At 33.8% G+C, this 22,885-nt stretch overlaps 1 protein-coding gene across 2 annotated transcripts in view; it reads left to right on the plus strand.

Annotated features, from left to right (window-relative positions):
- Positions 1–22,885, plus strand: part of LOC115449240 (glutamate-gated chloride channel) — a 79,191-nt gene that overhangs the window by 46,347 nt on the left and 9,959 nt on the right. The window contains exons 2-12 of one of the 2 annotated variants that reach the window (XM_037440737.1): positions 12,009–12,106; positions 16,050–16,139; positions 17,459–17,547; positions 17,690–17,785; positions 18,545–18,609; positions 18,714–18,866; positions 18,962–18,982; positions 19,221–19,371; positions 19,475–19,615; positions 21,143–21,295; positions 22,310–22,524. In XM_037440737.1, the coding sequence (XP_037296634.1) occupies positions 16,060–16,139; positions 17,459–17,547; positions 17,690–17,785; positions 18,545–18,609; positions 18,714–18,866; positions 18,962–18,982; positions 19,221–19,371; positions 19,475–19,615; positions 21,143–21,295; positions 22,310–22,524 (1,164 nt within the window). In that variant the 5' untranslated portion in view covers positions 12,009–12,106; positions 16,050–16,059. The remainder of the gene's footprint in view (positions 1–12,008; positions 12,107–16,049; positions 16,140–17,458; positions 17,548–17,689; positions 17,786–18,544; positions 18,610–18,713; positions 18,867–18,961; positions 18,983–19,220; positions 19,372–19,474; positions 19,616–21,142; positions 21,296–22,309; positions 22,525–22,885) is intronic. The other variant, XM_037440738.1, reaches the window with a different exon arrangement.

Below are 22,885 nucleotides of genomic sequence, written 5' to 3' on the forward strand. Positions count from 1 at the left end.
ATATAAATCGGTTTAGTATGCATAAATATACCAGGTACAATATAAGATTATAAAAAAACTTCTCGAATAATTGTAAGAAACAAGAAGGTATTAACTAAAAAACTACAGGGCACAAACTATATAGCCTAGGCCACAAACTGTAAACAAACCTTAATATTAATTAATATAAATTTACGTTTATTATAAACCTTTATAAAGTGTTAAATTCGTAAAACATTCGACATTATACAACTTAATTTGACGGTTGTTGCATGCTTACCTAAACAACGTCTCAGAATTAATACGGGTCTCTCTTGAATCATTAATTCATTCCACATTACATAATGCACAAGCTTATTCCCCTCATCTGACACCTATTACTCTATTATTACGTGGTAACGTGAAGTTTTCGTACATTAATTAGTACAAAAGACTATAAAGAATTTTAATGACGATTTCGGGAGGGAACAAAAAAGATATTTTGTTTACATAGATTGCCACTAAATTGTGATATTATTTGGCTAGTGATTGTGAAAAAAATTGGTATAAATCACTAGTATTGCTGAAAAGGAAATTTAAACGTTGTAAACTTTCAGAAAGGTTATTAGCTTCAACATGCCTACTGCTAAGATTTTCAAAAATCTATATGAAATGAAAATTTACAAAATCATAAATTATTAATAATCCGATTTCTTTAAATAGGTTAATTTGTCAAGTAAAGTCTGATGAAAAAGCTCGGTGGACATGTTGCTTTACGTTCATAAAATATACCAAAGGGTTAATGCCACCCAGGTGAAACCATAAAGGCTCAAAATTAGGGTTGACCTGCTTTAATATTCACATAGGGACAAATTGTTCAACATAGTTACAGCCGAGGTTTGACCAAGCATAAAAACAGCGAAATATTTCTAAGCGCGAAATATATATTAGAAGAGGTAAACAAAGTTATACAGTTTATTTCGTACGACATAAAATGAGAAGTTGAAAGAAGACAAAGATGTTTGTGACAAGTTCGTGTTTACATCCAACCCTTATTTTGTAAATTCCTGTCGTATTTTTTTTAAAAGAACGAAGGATACAGTCACGCCACCCGTTATTATAATTCACGTATTTTAAACAAATGTTATAACGTAATGTGTCAGAACTATTGTAAAAACAACGACAAAAGTTTCAGCAAGAGAGCTCTTTGTGCGAAGATAAGACGTTTGTTACGTGGCCTCTCAGACAGAAGAGCCGCTTTTATAAAGCTAGTTGTTCTGAGCCAAATTGCTGGTTGTCATCACTGGATAGGCTTTTAGTGTCGTGTATACAACTGACTTTTTAGAACCAAACAAATATTAAAATTCTATCTCAATTGCTTACACTATATATATTATTTTATTTTGTTGCCTATACCTTTGCAAATTTTTCATTATCATTTAATTATGCCATGCTCTCTAATAATTTAATATATCCGTAATACAAGGTCTTTTTCCCCATTAAACCAGAGACTCATATTTATTTTTATTTCTATTCTTATCGAAAGGGAATGGAATTTAATTACGCGTTGCATTTTAGACTACCCCCAGCACACCAATAGCATTAATACTAATCTTCCATGAATCGAAATTAAAATATGCTGTGATTCTAATAGAAGTTATAAGAACGAAGAAAAGTAGCATACCGAAATCTGGCTCTTGTATGAACACAGACAAACAAACGGATCAATAGCGAGTTCTGAAGTGTTCGGGATATTGTGGCTGATCGTCGAGCCGGATTGTAATTGTGACCTTTGTACTGACCTCAGCCGTGCCACTTCTAGAAACTAGATTGAAGTGTCATTTTAATTTCAATGTTTGTATATCTATTATCTACATGAGTTTTTAAATGAGGTTAACTTTTCTATCTAACTCAAAAGATCGTTATATTCAGAATTGTCATTTTTTAATGATGTACGTGGTTGACCTAATGGACATGTACAGGAGGATTTATAGATTTCTATAAAAAAAATAAAAATTGTCATGCGCATCTAATAAACCTCTGTAGGCTAGGACTTAATCACAACTTGAATATCCAATTTGGAATCAGAATTAACACGAGCATATTTTTAGTGTAGATTTCCCTAGATGGCTGTTTATTGCCGCATTTCATAATTATCTCATCTAACTCAGAAATTTTGAGGGCTTTAATGTGAATAACTACATGTTAAAATACTTATATACGTAGGTTTCACTTAAACTGAAATATTTACTTACTTAAATATATTGCTAAGTATATTATTAAAAAAAAATGATATCTTCATATCAACTGTTAAATACGAACATGTAATGATATTCGGATCTCCAATACCTTTATTCCAATAATCTGTATTTCCGCTCGAATGATTTTGATTACTGCATTCACCGTATAACTTTATACCCGCAAACGACGTAATATATCACTAAAGTCGTATTACTGAGACTATAATACATTATTATCTTTAACTGAAACTATAAAATTATATTCACAACGAATCCCTTGAAAGTAAATATCCTTAGTCATCTTGTCAAAAACAATTCTTCAGATATAAAGTTTCATTATATCGCCTGCTAGTCATAATAAAATCCTCTCTTAAACCAGCACTGGGCCTAATAATTATTCACTATTGTATTTATCTTGTACTTATCTTGCATTATCTATAATGTAAACATAACGTTACTTTGATACATGTTATGTAAACTATTCCCTCTACATTTTAGGAAATTAAGGCAATTCTATAGCAAAAGACCATTCATTCACGTATACGTAAGTAAGTCAAACACATTACTTTTATAGGCAATAATTATGGTAGCATTAAAATGGTTTCAATACTGTTAGTTCGATATGTTTTAGGCACATTGCTATTAAATATTGCGAGCGATTTAAAAGACTAATAATTATAATTGAAGCAATTGTACAGAATAATAATTTAGGAGCTTATGTAGACACAATTAAGATGGACTACATAGTCAATTCATAGCGTTAATTGCCCATCTACCGAGCGTAAAAAATAATCTATTGTAAACACACATTAATTAATACGTACACAAGGAACGCTAATTTCGTATGTGATCTCGGTCTCCCGTTATTCAATGTGTATTCTATATTGAGATCATAAAAATCTTTCCAACGTGTATGACTTGTTATTACAGCGCGACGTTCGCTGAAGTAGGTTAATGGCACAGACATCGTGTTGGAGCCGATTCGACAACAATATAAATACAATTCCACTGTCGTGATTTCATTTTGGCACTTTGCATAGGAAACCACGTGCTGTTTATATAACCATACATGATAATATTTCCTTATGTAGGAAAATATATAAAATTTCTTTATATGTACATTACAGTCTTAGTATCATATTATGTAATTCTATTCCCACAAAAATGTACATCGAACATCGAACAATGTTTTTACATGCTAAGAACATTAAATCTATAAAAGTAAAATAGGCCAATCAAGATAAAAAGGGAACTACTCTCTTAAAATAAAATTTTATGTCGTGTAATTCTTTACATCTGCGATCGGATCTTCAATTGTCTACATTAGCCTTCGTCTTCTCTTAGTATACAACTTTTATAATACTCGAAGAGTATTAATTGAAACAGGAATTCTCTATAAATATTTATTTTAAATTGTATCGAGAAATAAGCTCACACCCTTAAGGTCACAGCGCACATATCAACTCGGAAAGGAGTCGTCACCGTATCAACTCGAGCCGTGCAGTTTTCTCTTTGTGAAACTCCTTAGTCCCTACTGCAAAGTACACTAATCGGAATAGTAACGTAATCGCCTCGCCTCGGGACAAGTCCACGAACCGCAGTGCAGTGCGTGGTCAACTTGCAGAACCCGCACTTGCGGCTCGTCGTCCCCGCGATGACGCCTCTCACCCCTTTGTAGCCAACCCTGTCAACCAGCGGTAGGCGAGCCGTAGCCGAGTCGACGTACCGGAGCTGCTGATCCGCTTTAGTTGTGTGCTTACGTTAGGTTGACGCCTGTTTGAAGGCGAAGCGAAAGGCGTTACGGTGACGATCGTTTTCCGACCTGATGTGTGTGCTATGACCTTGAATCCCGAAAATGTAAACGGGAGTTTTACATTTTGTGTCCAGATGGTCGCGTCTGTTTAACCTATAGCGACAGCGATAAATGCCAAAGTATTTAGATAAAATCTGGTTGATTTCCTGTGCTGTCAATCGAACCCAAATTTTACTTTACTTACCTATAAACGATTCAGACTAAATACCAAAGAATCAAAGAGGCAGCACAAATTTTACTGCATTAATCACAATTGTTATTTATAAAAATAACATTACTAGGACAGTCTACTCTTTTGTCTAAAGAATTAACCCGTACATTTATTACAGCAAAAGCCACTCCTTCAAGGTCGTTCATACCGCAAATATAGAAGGACTACCAAACACCGCGCACAAATGGAAACAGTCACGCAATGAATCGCGATGTTGCGAAATGTCAAATAACTGTTTAGCGCTTTTCGGATATTGAAGAGTTCATTTATATACTGGCATACCTACCCGAGAATTCGTTCGTGTGAACTACAATAGAAATTCAAAGGGTTCTTAATTATAATGTGTACTATAAATCGATGTGTTGAGCTAGAAGATGGGTAGAAAATCAGAGGCTATTTATCAAAGTCTGGTCAAAATAATGTATCAAAGTCGAGCAATAATTTGTGAGGGTTTACCTAAATAAGTTTCCTACTCGTAAGTCATGAGACTATTTAGTCTTTTGCCAATCTGCCACAAACTTAAAAAAAAAATATTATGACCTCTTTATTAAAAACTACTAGTTATCTAAAAAATACTTTTATAGAGAAATGTTTATCTTCAATGTTGAAGTCAATATATATTATAAATCGTAGGCTGGGGTGAATTCAAAGACAAACGAGCTGACGTCGCGTGGCAGCTTCAGCGCTGTCATAATATTCAAGCGAAAAAAAAATTTGAAGCCAAAGTGGCAACGACATCTCAAGCATCCGACCTTTAATGTAAAGAAAACAACTAATTGACAACATAATTAATTTATCGTTTGCAAAGAAATTAAATATTCTATAATTCAACACGTATTTTTGACGTTATAATTGCACGCAATGTAGCATCAACTGCCGAGAACTAAATATGGGTTAATATTTTTACAAACTTCGTTAATTACACTGCAACCAGTGCTGGAGTTAAAAATAAACGCGCTTGTAAGGGGTAACTTCCACGAACCGCTACATTTATATAACCTTCATTTCGCTAACAAACTTTTTCCTACCATTTATTTTCACTGGAACATATACTGAAGTTGCCAAGTCACATTCTTTGTTACCCGAAACCGTAGTTACATACTGATATAATATTTAATCCTATTAATATATTAGTTTACAAGGCGCTTACAACTCGGTCATGTATGTAATGAAAAATTAAGAGCATAACTACGCACACGCATACACCAATTACCATACTGTAAACAATATACTTAGCTGTGATAAATTTTAAAACATTAAAATTAATGCAAAGTTATAAATAATTGGATTTAAGCTAATTTTAAAACGCATAGCTAGCACGTGGTTTCGTAATATACCAATAAATTTTTCACATTTAAAACTAAGATAGCTTGTTATGTTATTTGGTGTAGCTAAGCTAAATAAGATATTTTTTTTTTTTTTTTTTTATTGATTTAAGGAACAAACAGTCACACAACAAAAAATATTACAACATTGCTAAAAGATAACATGTTATAGACCTATAGTTCCCTATCTGTATAACAAAATATTTAAAGCATTGTCGAGGGTAGTTGAAAAAAAAATACTAAGTACATATTAATATGTCTGATATTACACAGGTATATGTTACAATGTTTGTTATAACTCCAGATTGCAATTCGAGTACAACAATACAACTACAAGAAATAAAATCAATCACAAGGCAGACTTCAATCCATATCCCGCCCGGAAATGTAATTTAAAGCTTTTATTTTAAACATACGCAAGGTTTCATTAAAAACATCAACATTAACAAGTTTGTTATTATATAATCTACAAGTCCTTCTTATAAAAGTATTACTGGCATAGCAAGTTCTACAACCAGGAATAACGAATAAATGTTTTGCACGACAATCTCGCTCACGCCTGCGAGGTACTCTAAAGTTAAGTTCTTGTAATAACGCAGGAGCATCCGTACTATTATTTAAGATTTTATAAACGTGCATGGCATCAGTCAAATCTCGACGGTGACTTAAACGTGACATATTGTATCTTTGTAAAGAAGTATCGTAATTTATAGAACTGTAACCAGTACGGTAATTAAGAACCTTTAAAAAAATATTTTTGAACCGCTTCAATTCTATCAATATGATTATTGCAATAGGGATGCCATACAGCACTTGCAAATTCAAATGACTACGAACGTAACTATTATATAATACTTTATAAGTTAATATTTGTTTAAAAGGTTTACCAACGCGTAGGATAAATCCTAATTGTTTATAAGCCCTATTTAAGGTTTTATCAATATGAGGAATAAAAGTAAATTTTGTATCCATTACAACACCAAGATCACGAATCTCTGTTACTCGTGTCAGTACTGTGTTACAAAGTTTATATGTATAGTTTATGAATGATCTTTTCCTGCTGAAACTAATAACAAAACATTTTTCTGGATTTAAGAATAGATTATTAGTGTTACAATACGTCTCGAGTACATTTAAATCATCTTGTAACAGGTTACAATCATCCGAATTTCTAACGATTCGAAAAATTTTGGTGTCATCAGCATACAATAATTGATTTGAGTTAGACATATTTTTAGTTATGTCATTTATATATAAAATAAATAAAAGAGGCCCCAAATGTGACCCCTGCGGTACCCCAGAACTAATTATTTTGTATTGAGAAATAAAACCACCGAATACTACAGCTTGGGAACGATTTTCAACGTATGATTTTATCCAACGGAAAAGGTCACCGTGTATACCTAGCCGCCAGAGCTTTAATAATAAAGTATTATGACAAATTTTATCAAAAGCCTTGGCGAAATCAGTATACACTGCATCAACTTGAGCATTACTATCCAAAGCATTTAAGATGAACTCATTAAAGGATAATAGATTTGTATCAACACTTCGACCCTTGAAAAAACCGTGCTGGTTAGTAATTATTTGACGACGAAAAATACTATATAATTGATCTGTAACTATCTTTTCTAATAATTTACTAAATTGACAAAGTTTAGAGATAGGCCGGTATCTTTCTATGTCTTCATTATAATCACTTTTCGGTATTGGGGTTATAAAGGCCCTTTTCCAAATGGAGGGGACATATCCTTCTTTTAACGATCTTGTAAAGAGTATAGATAGGGGTACGGTCAACCCAGATGCACATCTGTTCACCAGCCAGGGGTGAACACCATCAGGTCCCGCTCCTTTATTAATGTTAACTAACTTAAGATAACTATGCACAAGCTCCTTTGTAATGAAAATACTTTTTATATCGCAGACGGAGTCAGAAATTAATGGTAGATCATGCAAATCCACGGAATCCTTCGTACACACTTCGAAAACTGAGTGAAAGTGTTCATTGAATAAGTTACAAATTTGTTCACCGTTAGTAGTAGATATTCCCTTATAGTGCATACGTTGTGGAAGGCCATTTTTGGCAAGTATAGATTTCATATATGTCCAAAAGAATTTTGGGTTCTTTCTAATTTGTGCCTCGGAAAAATTCATGTAGTTATTATAACATTCGCTTTCTAATTTGACTACTTTTTTTCTTAAAAATTTAAAACTATTATAATCTAAAGGATTTCGGTATATTTTCCATAACTTATGAAATTTTGATTTTTCCCTAAATAACCTTCTCAGCGGTCGAGTGTGCCATGGGGGCTTACAGCTTGTTGTGCGTTGAGGGCGTCGTGGTACAAATTTTTTAATTAATCCATTAAGAATGCCATAAAATTGATCGACACATTGTTCAATGGAAAGACCTTTAAACAAATCATACCAATCAATTTCAGACAATTCGGAATTGATTTCAATATAATTTCCCTCGCGAAAACAATACACGGATGTGGGAGCCGGTTTAAGAATCGGCAAATAATGTAATCTCAGTTCAATTTCCAAAGCTTTATGGTGGGGATCCTCTGCTGTTAACGGATAATCGCAAGCCAGCACGTTACAATTTACACTACTACAAACTAAATCCAAGATACGATTATTTGTATTAGATACGGAATTATATTGTTTGAGGTTAGAAAAAAATAAAAATTCACATATTAATTTAGAAAAATAACTACTACTATCACAAAGCAAAATATTAGAGTTGTAAGACAGTGACCACTGAGCTTCGGGAATATTAAAATCACCGGTCACCAGAAATTCATCATTTGGATTTTCAATTAAAACTTGACCGCAAATATCGAAAAATCTAGTTATGGCATTTTTGTATGATTGACCGCGTGGAATATAAATACAACAGATATTTAAGAATTTTGTGCCTTTACTTATATTGTGATGTAATAGTGGTATGGATACCCAAATACACTCAGCGGCGTCCGAGAGAGGACTAGGCCAGTCCCTGCGCACGGGCTGTAGCTCGCGACGCACAGCTATTGCCACTCCCCCGCCCCGCACCTCTCCCACACCACGCGCCAATGCACAGCGGTCCTTACGATAAACAATATATTTGGCATCAAAAAACTCACGATCATAATGACTTGATGTCAACCAACTTTCAGTAATACAAATAAAATCATAATTTGACTGCGAGACTGCCAAAAGAAAACTATGAGATTTAGTACGGAGGCCCCTGACGTTCTGATAATAACCATTTAGTGTATTAGCCATAAGGATGAGTAATCGTGTTTACATAAATTATACCAACATACCGTGCCTGATAATCACAGTTGATAGTAGATAAGTACTTACATAAAAAATCAGACAGAGAAATTAAACCACAACTACAAAAAAACATAATATAACATAAACTAAGAGACGTGAACGATTCGTGTATGTAATACATATTAATAGTATTATTATAATGTGATGCTATAATGTACAATATAAGTGAGGTTTTTAATCTACTTACGTTAGGGCTAGTTCTTAAACAAAACCACAATTGTTTGTACCTACATAATTTATAAAAATAAAAACATATGACAACTTTTGTGCGAAAAGAATTAAGTTCATTGTTGGTTTTCTTCATGTAAAAGTAGAAGTAAAAGTAAGTAACGAGAGTATGAATACCCGGTGAGTGTACGTAGGTAGTGTAACAAAGACAACACCAATAACAAAGCGCGTGATAGTTGTCATATTTATGTTTCGAACATAATAAAATAATAACAAGCAATAAAATACACAATATCAGTCACTTAATATTATAAAAGTTGAAATTGCTGTTAATAAAGATAACTTTCGAGTTAACTGTTTTACGCGCCAATATCTTGCAATCACGTATCCATAAATAAGCAATCTTGTTTTCTTTTTTGAGCTGTCGGGCCTGCTTAAGTAACATTTTGTTAGCAGGCGTTAGGTGGTCACTAAGGAAAAAGTAAAGGAATAAGATATCAAATAAATCATGTGAGTAGGCATTATGAAATAAATAAAAACTCATACAATCACGCCTCGCCTCACCTTTACGTAATAAATGTACAAAAAAGATGTCTGTCCTAAGATTTCCTTTGTATCTACTATCTGAAAGCTTTAGCTCATTGTAAATACTAGCTATATTGGTATAAATATATCTAGAGACAACCACACTCACGGGTAACCCCGAACTGCAATTAAAAGTAGAGCAGTGCTGGTAACCCCACCCGAACCTCAATGAAATAAGCATTTTACACAGTTTGTAAGTCTAGAAAACATCGCTCAGGAGGTATTGATTTGTTCGATTGGCGTGCCGGTCGTGTCCTTACTTTGCGGTAACCCTTCAAGCAGCCCTGACTTTTAAATCCAATAACGGCGAGAAAGAAAGAAAAAATATATTTGGCTGCCAGTACGCCTTAGCCAAAATTACTAAGATAATCTCATTTCAAAAATGATTACGATTTATTTTTAAATAGATATATACTTTTCCATAATACGAAAACATTTTAAGGACTTAAAAAATAAGTCTTGAATATCATAATCTTAATATTCAAACATATTATTCAAATACCTTGTTCACCAAAAATGTACCTACGAAGTTTAGACACGCTTACAAATTTACTGCAAAAACATTAAAGCCATTAATTTTAAATAACTTTCATTAAAAAGCTCAAAGAGAAACCAAGCGACTTAACTGAAACGTCCATTATAAAATATTTACAGAGCCAAGACAAAATTTCGAGCTGGCCTAAATGTAAACTGAGGTTCTCGCATCAGGACTTGCAAATGGATCTTTTCTTTGAATCATGTCGTTGACTATCAAACTCCTCGTACTCCTGCCCCCGTTGTTTATGATATATTTTTATGTCTATCCATGTAAATCTATATTCCTATTGTTACATATTAGTTTTTTGCCTCATTGATTTATTCGCTGTAAAATTGGTGGACTGGATTACCAGACCGAAAACAATTTGTGTAAAGTTTTCTAAAATTACTCGGAACGATATCCTCCAAAGGCAGTCAAATCTAAGCCAAACCATTTCTGCAATACGCGAAAAAAGTGTTTAGTATTGATCGTCGATTAGGGTAATATAAATTCATGACATAGGACAGAACACCGCACGTCAAGATTCTTAAATTCTAATAACTAAATGTAACAAAAATAAATATGGTGTACATTTTCCAAACTGTCTAAAACAAGGTAAGGCCTCTGTAATTGCTTTCAGTCCAAGCCTAACAGCAAAGTTTTGGGGAGGCAAACTCGTGACGTGAATATTAGGACCACTCAGCAGCATCTGTTGTCTTATACTGTAAGCAATAACAAAAAATTCTTGCGATTTTTATGTTTGATAATTAAACATGTCATTTTACATTAGGAGTATAAAAATGTAATTTATCATAAGAGTATCTTATTGCTTTACCTTTTTACGAGTAGTATACCCAATGCTTTGTGATATTCATTTATGTCGTATGAGTCATAATATACCTAATATACCGAATAATTCAGATATGAATCTTATATTTTGGAGAAAATATATATTATATTGAGAGATCATGTTACTGAGGGAGTTTCTTGCGCCGCTTCTTCTTCACAGCTATAACACGTTTCGAAACGACGGTAGATTCATAACGCTTTCAAAGAGCATGTAAAAGGCTATTTGAATAAAGAAAATTTTGAGTTTGAACGTTTTAAATGTTGTAAACCATGAAATTGATCCCTTTTAAATTCCTGCGTTAAATTTATTTTTGATCTGCGAAAATATGCTTGCGCCTGGCGCAATGTACTGAAACTGTTACCTACCGAAGATGATGTTCTTTAATACTATAACGCACCCACACAGTTGCGTTAATCAAAGCTGTTTAAAAATCCGATATATATTTTATTGTACGTAAAAATCTACTAAATTAAATACTAACTGGATACTATGCAAGTAATACTAAATTAGAAAAATTCAACATGAATCCCGATTTATACTGCAGGAAATGCAAGCTACGTTGTAGTTTGCGCAATAAATTAATACAACTTGTCAGAGAGTTCTCTATGGCTGACAATTTATTAGACCAACATAGTTACGTGCAGTTATGGTTTTGTGTTATTATTAACAGCGACATAAAGATATTATACGAAAGTTAATGGTTTTTGGAAAATAATTATAAATACCGTTAACTAAAAAAATCGTATTCATCACTAAAAACGGTATTCAAAACTGTAAATATGAATAATATTATTGTGTTTTATTTTTTGTCTTAATTAGAACAAAAAATCTGCCATTGACAATACAACTAACACCTACACATTTTAAATATTTACGCATTTCCAATTCCTAATTCACTTCTCAAGAGCTAAGAGTGGGTTTTGCTCAAAATTTTCTTATAACATATGCATAAAATTATGTACAACATATCCAAAAATAATACCGAAAAACGTTCACAAAACAATTTCGTTATTCCAGATATTTCCAGCGACATGTAGATATTGGCGGTTACGGCGAGAGCGAGCGGTTGGATCCACCACTCCACATGCCGAAAACACTCCGCAGTCAGCAGAAAGGTACATACCCAATATCGCAATATATACCTGTTTTACCAAAGCAAACCTAGACTACGTATACTATACAAAATCTGAACAATTTCCTCTGCACCGGATGAAAATAAATGACATTATTGTGTTAAACTGGAATCAAAGTTACCGCGTTAGTCAGAACACCATACCGACATTAAAATTCTTCAATGAGTCGGTCAAGGATAATTCTAATGATAAATGGGTTGAGAGGTCAGTGAACCTGCCATACTCATTCTTACGAACCCGGGGGCCGCAGCCAAGACGATTTTCTACAGTCGTTAACGCTAACATTATGTATAGAAGTCATATCCCAGCGATATATATCGATAGGATATATTATGTCATTTCCATAAACTTTTTCTGGTTTATATTAGCGTTAAAGTTTTAGAAAGGCATCTTGGCTACAGTTCCTAGTAGTAGTGTAATGGTAAATAAAAATGCTATATACGTGAGATATAAACCATTCTAACCATACTGTACGCATAACGTAGTCGTGGACCAAAAATGAATGACCATTTTTAACTGTTTTTAAAGCAGTAACAGTATGGCTCTACCCGGCTCTACATAGCTTTATTGTAATGTACTTTGTTATCAACAACCTATTTACATCTTTATATGCATATTCGATGCTTTTAAGGAGGAACAATTTTGAACAAACTCTCTATTGACTTTATGCCAGACGTGTCGACTTGTCATTCTCGCGGAAAGCGTTATACTTGAGAGTTGCGGTGGAAGTAATAGTTACGATTAGGTCACGCCATAAAATTACGTCTCTTCTAAAGTAAATACAAGCTCCAACAATGTTTCAACCTTAAATAATAAATATAAAATAACACAATATTTATAATCTATCAAAACCGATTGTAACAATTTAATGCTGTGAAAAAGCGCTAAACAAATTTTATTAGTAGTAACAAACTTTATTTTTCCCTCTACCTACATAGACATTAGACATGCAGAGTAATGATTCGCGTGTGTCAAGTGTTGTTACTGACGTCAAAACGTAACTTTCGTAAGTAGGTCATGTATTTAATTCTTTGCTAACAGCAAATAATATGTGAGCCGACCTTGCCACACGTTACATTGCAGATGACTGCATTTCTCATTTATAATGTGTTTAAAATGCTAAGCACAATACGTTTTAGACACATAACAAAGCAGAATACAATGCGTATTATTACGGTACTAATAAATGTGATTTAATATATATTAATGGTTTGATACGGACCGCTTACAATAGGTCTATCTGGAAATATGTGAGCGAGACTCATATTCAGCAGTGGACATCCTGCGGCTGTCGATGATGATGATGTTGAATGGAATGGTTACGAACCAAAAAGATTTTGTTTATATTTATATTTCAAGTAGATACATAGTCCAAAGCAGCTAGTCTGCCCCTCGGCAATTTTCACTTACTGACTGAAATACAAATATAATAACTACAGAATGACTTATGACTATAGTAATAAAAATGTTAACTATAATTATTAAAACGTCACTTTGTCTTAATACAAACTAGAAAAATGCAATTTATATTTTAAGTAGCAAAAGCTTGAATAAAAAGCGTAAATAAGCATAAAATGACCTATTTTTGGGCTGATATTGGAAAATTCACTAAACATGGTACCTACTTTGGATATGAATTATTTTCACAATGTAATTTTTTTATACGACACACTTAGTCAACATTTCATAATACCAATACGCGATAGTAAGTACTTGAAAAATTAACTCAAGAAGATATTATTATTATTACAAGTAGGTTAATTCTAACGCGCTCTAAGCATTTCATCTAACACATTCATAGAAACGTTACATTAACATGCAACATAGAATTTTCGTCGAATAGAGCGTGAGGTGTTGTAAAGGAACTGCAATAAAACTCCTCACAATTTCGTTGAAATTGCCTTCGGGCATTATTCACTGTAAGTTAAATGCCCATCATACAGAATGAACATTTCGTTGAAAACTTCATTGGGCATTTGTGGAAGCTTCTAATAATTATAACAATATTCTACCATCTGCCCACTAAATGTAAACACAATGTAGTAGAGCCATACGCCGGCTTGGGCGGATTTCTACCACTGTCTAACAAACAATAAAGAAACTAACGTGAAACCATATATAATTATCTTTGGTGACCCATATATCCTCTATTCTTTTCTCTTAAAACCGACAACGCATCCATGAATTTTTCATGGAATAGGGTATTTTTCTATGTTATAATTTATTCATTCAATAATATGTTACAGCAATTAATACGACAAAGAAGCCCTTTTGTAAAAACTAGAAGTATTACATATTTCAAATATTGTAATACGTAGGAGTGGGCGCATAGTGAGATTATCACTTCGTCTCTTCGCACGCACGCCTCCTAATTTTCAATGACGACACGTGCATAATATTGTAGTGCGCTGCGCCTATTTTTTCGTTTCTTGATAATTATCCCGAATACTGAAATTCAAAGGGTTCTAACGTACTGATTTTTTACCGGATTTTAATCATCCTTTCTGTATTAGAAATTATATGGCGCAAATATTTGATAATAGTAAAGAACATTTAAATTAAACTATTTTACGAATTTTATCGCGGTTTTAATATTTTACTTTTCTCCCGACGTTTCGAAGACTTTGCAGCCTTCATGGTCACGGGGGGGGGGGACTGCGGTGTTGTTCATCCGCAAAGTCAGAGTTACAATATCTACCTACATTTTATAAATATACAACTTTTTAAAATTTTTTAGCTGTTGGTGGTCCGATCTACGCAGAATGAGCTCACAGTGTCTTGAAGTCTGACAGCCGGTCTTTTGGGTTCCGATTTAATTAAATGTAGAACTGGATCCCAGGCTAGTGCAAGCTTCCAACCATCTTCCCTATTGAAATTAGGATGTTTTTTTAATTTCAATAGCCTCGCGGATCATCCTAGGGATGGAGTCGGTGTTCTTTTGCAAGGATTTGTGGCTTGTCTAGTCGCAGATAATGGTTGGAGCCTCCTTCAGAGTGTTCAGCGACTGCAGACTTCGTAGAGCGTCGGTGTTTCACGTCAGCTATATGTTCTTTTACGCGGGACCCTATATTTCGTTTAGTTTGGCCTATATAACAGAGGCCACAGTTGCAATCTATCTTATATACTCGCGGTTCTTGCAGAGGTACCTATATGGCACTTGACAGGTGGTAAAAATTGAAAAATGTCATCAAATACCCTATTGTGGATGTTTAAGGGAAGTAAAATACGTTTAGTGATCCGTTTGCTTGTACAAGCACATTTTAACAACAAAAACATCGTACGCAACATGTTTATCGATTGAAAGTGTTCACATCCTGTTTATTGTAGTTAATAAACTAACACCTACTATACAATACTAAAATATCCTTAAAGATTTCTTTTCACATGTGCTCAGGTAATAATAATAATATTTTTTTTTAGACACAAAAATTGGTTGCAAGTTTTAGTACTCTGTTTCCTAAACTAAGCAAATATTATATATTAGGAGAACAATGCCATCCTTTACAATTCCTTTATTTTTCTTTACAATTTTATCTCATACATCTCTGTTCTAACGTTAGCGCAAAGGCGATTTCTCTTAAATTTCTTTTAAGAGTTTAATAATTAATTAATCCTTCGAATGGCTATCAATAATATCAATAATTTTATAGCAGGAGATGGATTTGACTACAGCTGCGCACAAGATGATTGTTTTTGTCAAATGATATAATGGTTTAAAGACAACTTAGCTGGTTTTCATTTGCTGTACACCACTCTCCTTTAAATGACAAAACAAATATAATTATGAAACTATCATTCCATCGACCACAGTTTTAAATTTTACTTTGCTTGTCGTTGTCTACAATACAGAGCTACTACTAATCTTATAATATTAAAAATGTGACTTTATCATAAAACGAAATTAATTTAGTTTGTGTGTTTGCAGATGTCCTAATATGGGTTGGTCATGCGTCGTGGCACGCGTTGTGGCCTTCTTCCTCATGCTCAACGGGGTATCTGCTCTCACATCCGACATGTAAGAAATTATCGCTTATATCTGCTTCTTCAACCTTCCCATATTCTACTTCCATGTGGGATGCAACATACTTTATAGCAACAAGACCTCCCAATTCACGTCCTATATGTTATAATATTCAAAATTGTTATTAGAAGGTAACATATTAGTGATAACTAAGATATAATGCAAACAAACTTTTAACTACGAAAGACAATGCACATTATTCAAGCATGCTCGACCTGGTAAGTCCATCATGTGCAGATGAACTTAATTTGTGTCTCAAATATTACGTTGGTAAAGTTTGTACAATCCTTTGGATTTTCGTACGTTCTCAAAATAGCCAATTAGAAAACCTTGCGTGAGGTACAAATATCCATATTTCTATGTCAATACTGAGGTACTATAAGGTAAGCAATTTGAGTAAAGTGAGTATATGAGGATGTCGTCGGCCGAGCGGGAGGCGTCCGAACGAACATAATACGCTGGCCGGTCCGCAACCGGCCAACCGGAAAATTCTTCGCTCCATTTATAGACCCTTCGACATTGTGCAAAACGTGAAATGTCTGTGAGGTAAATATATGACGTTACAACTAAAGGCTACTACTTTTACTGACAAATATATCAATCAACTCAGTGCTCATTTATAGTTTAAAGATTCTCTGTCATTGTTTTATTAAACAGACTTCTCATTTTAGAGGAAGATAGTACTTTAACTTCTGAAAATTATTAAAGACTAGACATTGTATTGTGTTAACTTTGTAACTCAATGGTTTGAATATTCAGTGGCGTCTGTATATTTGCTAGCGACCTTGTTTTCAGTTTCCCACAACTTAATTAAAATTTGACGCCCGCCGTGCAGTGTATGTATTGTACGAGTTTATTGATTCAATCAGTTTACTCATTGGCAGAGGAACAATTCGTAAAAGCATACCGTATGACTGTCAGTTGTGCAGGGTCCTTATTTTGTATGATAGTGTAAACGCGTAACGCGGCCGTGTCATGTTATCTTCGAGAAATGTGCGTGAAATGGTATTCTGTAAGCCAAATTTCTATAGTCCTAAACATGATGCGTTGTGTTACGTGCTTGTTACACACTGTTTAAATAACGTGCGTGATAGAGAATAAGGCCCCTGTACGTAATATGAAACAATTACCTAATGCATAAAATCTAACAGAAATTCAATTGTTTTTACAAAAAGTTTTAGGTGGGTTTCCTGAAATACTTTTGAGTCCAGAACACAAAATCCCTTTACATTCATATAAATGACAAAGGTACAAGAGGTAAACACAATAGACTGTTGGCAACCTTGTAATTAACTAACGCTTTCCATTCGCAGTTTTGCTGCGGGAAAGTCGGACAAAGAGATATTAGACAACCTTCTGAAAAACACCCGCTACGACAAAAGACTGCTTCCGCCAGTAGATGGTACGTACAACAGTCATCAAATCAGATGTATTAGTTAAAATCTGTTTAACATTAGGTACATATTTAATTTTCTTTCAAATATTGGTGATTTTGTTAGCTTGTCACTTGCTAGGATTAGTGAAACATTAATGTAACATTGCAGATCCAGAATTCTGTTGTGGTCTAACTTCTCCCAACGACTCTTTGGCACAAAGTAAGGTCGGCTTTCCATCGCTCCGGCCTCGGTCGCACAATCGTGGTGCGTTGTGTTATATGTTTATGAAAAGAGAAACTCCTCAGTGTATTGCATTTTATATAAGCAGTAGTATATTTATGTTCCTAAAGTGCATGCTAAAATGTTACGTTATGTCTCACGTGGCTGGGCTTTAGTATTGTTGTATGTCCACCCATAGATTTATAATCGTATTTTTTTCCTCCTATTCTCCTTTCTGCACCACCATCTTATAATAATAACCACAAAATAAATACGTAATTGCAATTCTCAAATACACACCTAAAAACCGGAGCTTTATAATATAATACTTGTGTCAAATTTAATTGTAGATTACATATTTTACTTTAGGTATACAATCAGGCTTTTTATCATCAATGTTTTTCTCTTTTCACAAACATCAAACACGAAACCAATAATTTTCCCTTATATTTTCAAAAATGACAATTCATAATCATCTTTCGAAGAAGCATCGGATCTGCTAATTTCTCGTACACAGTTTTAAATGAAATATTAAATGTTATATAAATAGAGTTATTTTAATTTTATCATGTTACGGTGATATGTATAATTTGAGGTTTCGCCTTTGAGCATAATTTATTTTCATTAAACTTCTAAAATTGGACCAATTACGTATAATACAAAAAAAAAACAAAATACTGCACTAAAAAGCATGAATTTCACTGTAAATCCGTTTCTGTGTTTTGTAAATTAGATTTATGTTGTCACACCTCGTTGTTGTCAATGCCTTACTGCGTCTATACTAATTTGCTTTTATTTTTTCAGGTGTACTCACCGTTAATGTTAGCGTGCTACTTCTAAGCTTAGCTTCTCCAGACGAATCTAGTCTTGTAAGTAAATACTTGTTATACATTGATCGGTATTGTGCGTTAACGTTATAAATTGACCAATGGGTAGGTGGTACAAGGCACTGAAACCAAACTGAACCTTACAGAAATACGAGGTGGAATTTTTACTTCAGCAGCAGTGGTATGATCCGCGATTACGGTACTCCAATCAGTCTCATTACGATTACCTGAACGCTATCCACCATCACGAAGACATTTGGCTGCCCGACACATACTTTATCATGCATGGAGATTTTAAGGTCAGTTCCCGTCGCATTTTAATTTTAATAATTAAGGAACCAACCTTTACAACTAATTTTATACAAAATTATTTCCGCCATGCTTTCTATTGAAGGAGTATTCTGAACATTCACGGGTAACTGCACCAAATGCTTCCTCAATATCAATGGACCATAAAAGCTGGCACTGTCATGTTTGCTATTTTCATTTGTAAAAGTATTTTTATAGATTTTGCATAATGTACTTATTTCGGTGTGAGAATATAAATAAAAAATATATCAAGCGTTGTAATAATAGGTTGTAGGACTATAGCGGCCGTAGATGCTTTGAAAGATAGTTTTGTTTAATAATATACACTTGGGTAATATTTTCAGGATCCAATAATACCAATGCATTTCGCGTTGCGTATTTATCGTAATGGAACTATTAACTATTTAATGCGGCGGCATCTCATCTTATCCTGTCAAGGACGGCTCAACATCTTTCCATTTGATGACCCATTGTGTTCATTTGCCTTAGAAAGTAGTAAGTAAATGTTTGTATTGTAAGCTATACTTTAGTTCACCCTTGATGGTTTACATTATTAAAAGAGCACGTATACTGCAAATCGTACGATTTACTTTTTCAGTATCTTATGAGCAGTCAGCGATAACGTATGTTTGGAAGAACGATGAAGACACTCTTCGAAAATCGCCTTCTTTAACTACTCTAAACGCATACCTCATCCAAAATCAAACCATCCCCTGCCCTATCAAGGCTAGTTGGAGAGGTAACAAACTATTGTTTATTATACATAGAAATATACATCATACCAATGACGCTTATAACGTCGACTTTTGATCAACAATATTTTTGGTTTATTCCAGCCTCAACGAAATTATGTAGATAGAAGCAGAATTATTTTTTGTTTCAAGCACATCCTTATACTTTGCACAGAAACAAATTAACGATCATTTCGTAATTATTATAAATTCAAATTCTGATTAACTCTTTTCAGCTTGGTCTTGATTTCCGTAAGGTTAATTTTAAAGTTTGATTTGTGTGTCATCAACAGTTAGTAGAAAGCTTATTTAGTGTATGTAATGTGCTCATAATGTGTTAAACTTAAATTTACAGTACATACAGCCTGATTACGCATGCTCATTAGTTTGTTAATTACGATGTTAAACCCCAGTTATGTATTTATATTCAACTTAACACTAACTAAAGTAGACTAAATGTTATGTGGATGTTGTTCATTAGTAAAATTACAAACGTAGTATGTAAGAATTTGTTAACGTCTTTGCAAGCAGCTGAGGGTAATTCACTTTACGAAGAAGACGAAGAGCTGACATGTAATCTTTGCCAGAGACGCTTTGAGGAGCAAGGTATTTGAGTCGCACCGGACGCGAACAAGTCCGGTGACGTCGTATTTAAAATATATTTTGCTTATGTGTGAGTAAATGCGTTTTTGTGTTATCATTCTAATTGCGAAAAACTTTCAAGGTCAGCCGTCAAGAGGTACTTCGAAGGTGTATTTCCTGATTCCTGATAAGATCATGTTACTTATCACATCATACAAATCATCATAAATATCATTTCCATGCATGTATAAGTGAATGTTACAGCACGTGCATAGTGCGCTGTTTCGTAATTATTTTCGTTAACACTGTAACACAACACGCTTTACTCATACATACGGACTGTAGCTAGTTAATTAGATGACCTTAGTTTGTGTAATTAATAATTTTATTCCACAAGGCCTCTGAATGGAGTTACTTGGAATTTTTGATCCATGCCGACCCCAGATTTGGGTTTAAAATTCCCTTTTATTTTCCTTATATTTACCACACCGATTACTGTAAAAGCGTAATGCACTACTGTGTGACATTCCAAATTTATCTAACAATATTACTTCACAGGTAACTACAGCTGTTTAAAGGTCGACTTAATCTTTACTAGAGACCGAGCGTTCTACTTTACGACTGTATTTATCCCTGGAATTATTCTGGTGACGTCTTCATTCATCACGTTTTGGCTGGAGTGGAACGCGGTGCCAGCCCGTTCCATGATAGGTAAAATATATGGCTGGCAATCGAATGCTCTCGGTCTTGCATCTTGCATTACTTATATCTATGGTCGTAGTTGTGGCTGGGGCTGTCTATAGATCACGCTACTTTTCCGCAGGTTCTTGGCAATTAATCGCAGGCGATGTAAATAACACCCTGGATATAAGCGATTCTTGCCAAGAAATCTGTTTCACCGAAACATTTTTTGTTTTAATTTTTTATTTTTCGATTTTGCTTAATATTTTTAGGTAATTACAGCTGCCTCAAAGTGGATCTCATCTTTACGCGGGATAGATCTTTTTACTTCACAACAGTTTTCATTCCGGGGATTATTTTGGTGACATCATCATTTATTACTTTTTGGCTGGAATGGAATGCAGTGCCTGCTAGAGTCATGATAGGTTGGTGTTTCCAATTGATTCATTTGCTCGCCTCATTTGTTTTTTTTTTGTCAATGAAAAACAAAAGAGGATGTTTTAATTCGTTGCGTACAAATTATGTTTCATAAATAATATTTGTTTTTTTAGGTAATACAAATTTCAAATAATGATCATGTGGGTTATTTTGGAAATGTAATTTTCTTTAATACCGCTAGGTCTTCAGCTTTTAGTTCAAAAAGCTTTGTAATATGCAGAATTTACTATATAGTGCTTATTTTGAGATATGTTGGTATATATTGGGTGATATCCAATATTAAGTTTTGTGTCTGGGTATTGACGGAGCTAATTTTAGCTCTACATAATTAAAAAAAGGCCTTCAGAGTTTCTGATACCCACGACGCAAGACCTATATTTTATTTTAAGCCCAAATTTATGTCAGTTACTGTTAGCCGCTGGTATCTATATTTCTAAATATTTTTTATAGAAATATTGAATACTTGTATGAATGTTTTAGCTTTCGATGTGATGATTGCATTAGTTTATTGCCGTAATTTAATATTCTTTTTCATTAAAATGCGAATAGACGTTAAGATTGGTATATTATTCTTTTAATTATTAATAAAGTACTATGAACGACAAAATCAAAGATAATATATTGCATAATTTTATATACTAAGATTAAAAGGTGACTTTCGAAATAAGGATAATATAAATACAAACTATAAAAACATTTAGTCACTAAATAATAAATAAAAGAAAATACAAATGCAATCCTTACGCATAACTTTTGGTGATTACGGCTTAATTTTTTGTAGCATAACAATGTCTCATGGTATCTACTTCAAATTTCGATTATCACCTATTTTGCACAATAATTACTTATGGTTATACAATCACGTAGTACTACATTTATTTTAAAGTAAGAATACAGCATTGCATATTCTATATTTGTTATTCATAGCAAAAATAAAAGATCGTTTAATTGAAGCAAGCTAGTGTATAAACGAACTATAAATATATTTTTTTTTGTCACAGGTGTAACTACAATGTTGAACTTTTTCACAACATCGAACGGATTTCGATCCACGTTGCCAGTCGTCTCTAACCTGACTGCAATGAACGTGTGGGACGGTGTGTGTATGTGTTTCATTTACGCCTCCCTCTTGGAGTTTGTGTGCGTCAACTACGTCGGCAGAAAACGACCACTCCACAACGTGGTCTACAGGCCCGGAGAGAATCCGGTGACACAGGTAAATACCAAACTTTAATTCCGTGATCGGGCCGTTGTTATTTATCCCGTGTTGCTTCGACTTGTTACTCCTTCCATATGAATTCCTTTTTGTTGGACAAATGGCAATGTGATCGATGTTGTTTCGTAGCGCCGCAATAATGATCTGAACCGCATTAAAATACCTTACTCATTTACATGTGATAAAGTCGAGATAACTGTTAGTCACAGAACATGTAAACCAAGTATATTATTCAACTTTATAGATACCTATAAATGTGTGCATTACTTAAATTGTTTGTATATACACTCATTGTACGCTACTCAATTTTCTTGTCTTAGTTGTGGCCTCCTTAATAAGCTGCTGCAATCTTTACTTCTAT

The sequence above is a fragment of the Manduca sexta genome, chromosome 20, assembly GCF_014839805.1.
Source record: "Manduca sexta isolate Smith_Timp_Sample1 chromosome 20, JHU_Msex_v1.0, whole genome shotgun sequence".
Classification (NCBI taxonomy): Eukaryota; Metazoa; Arthropoda; class Insecta; order Lepidoptera; family Sphingidae; genus Manduca; species Manduca sexta.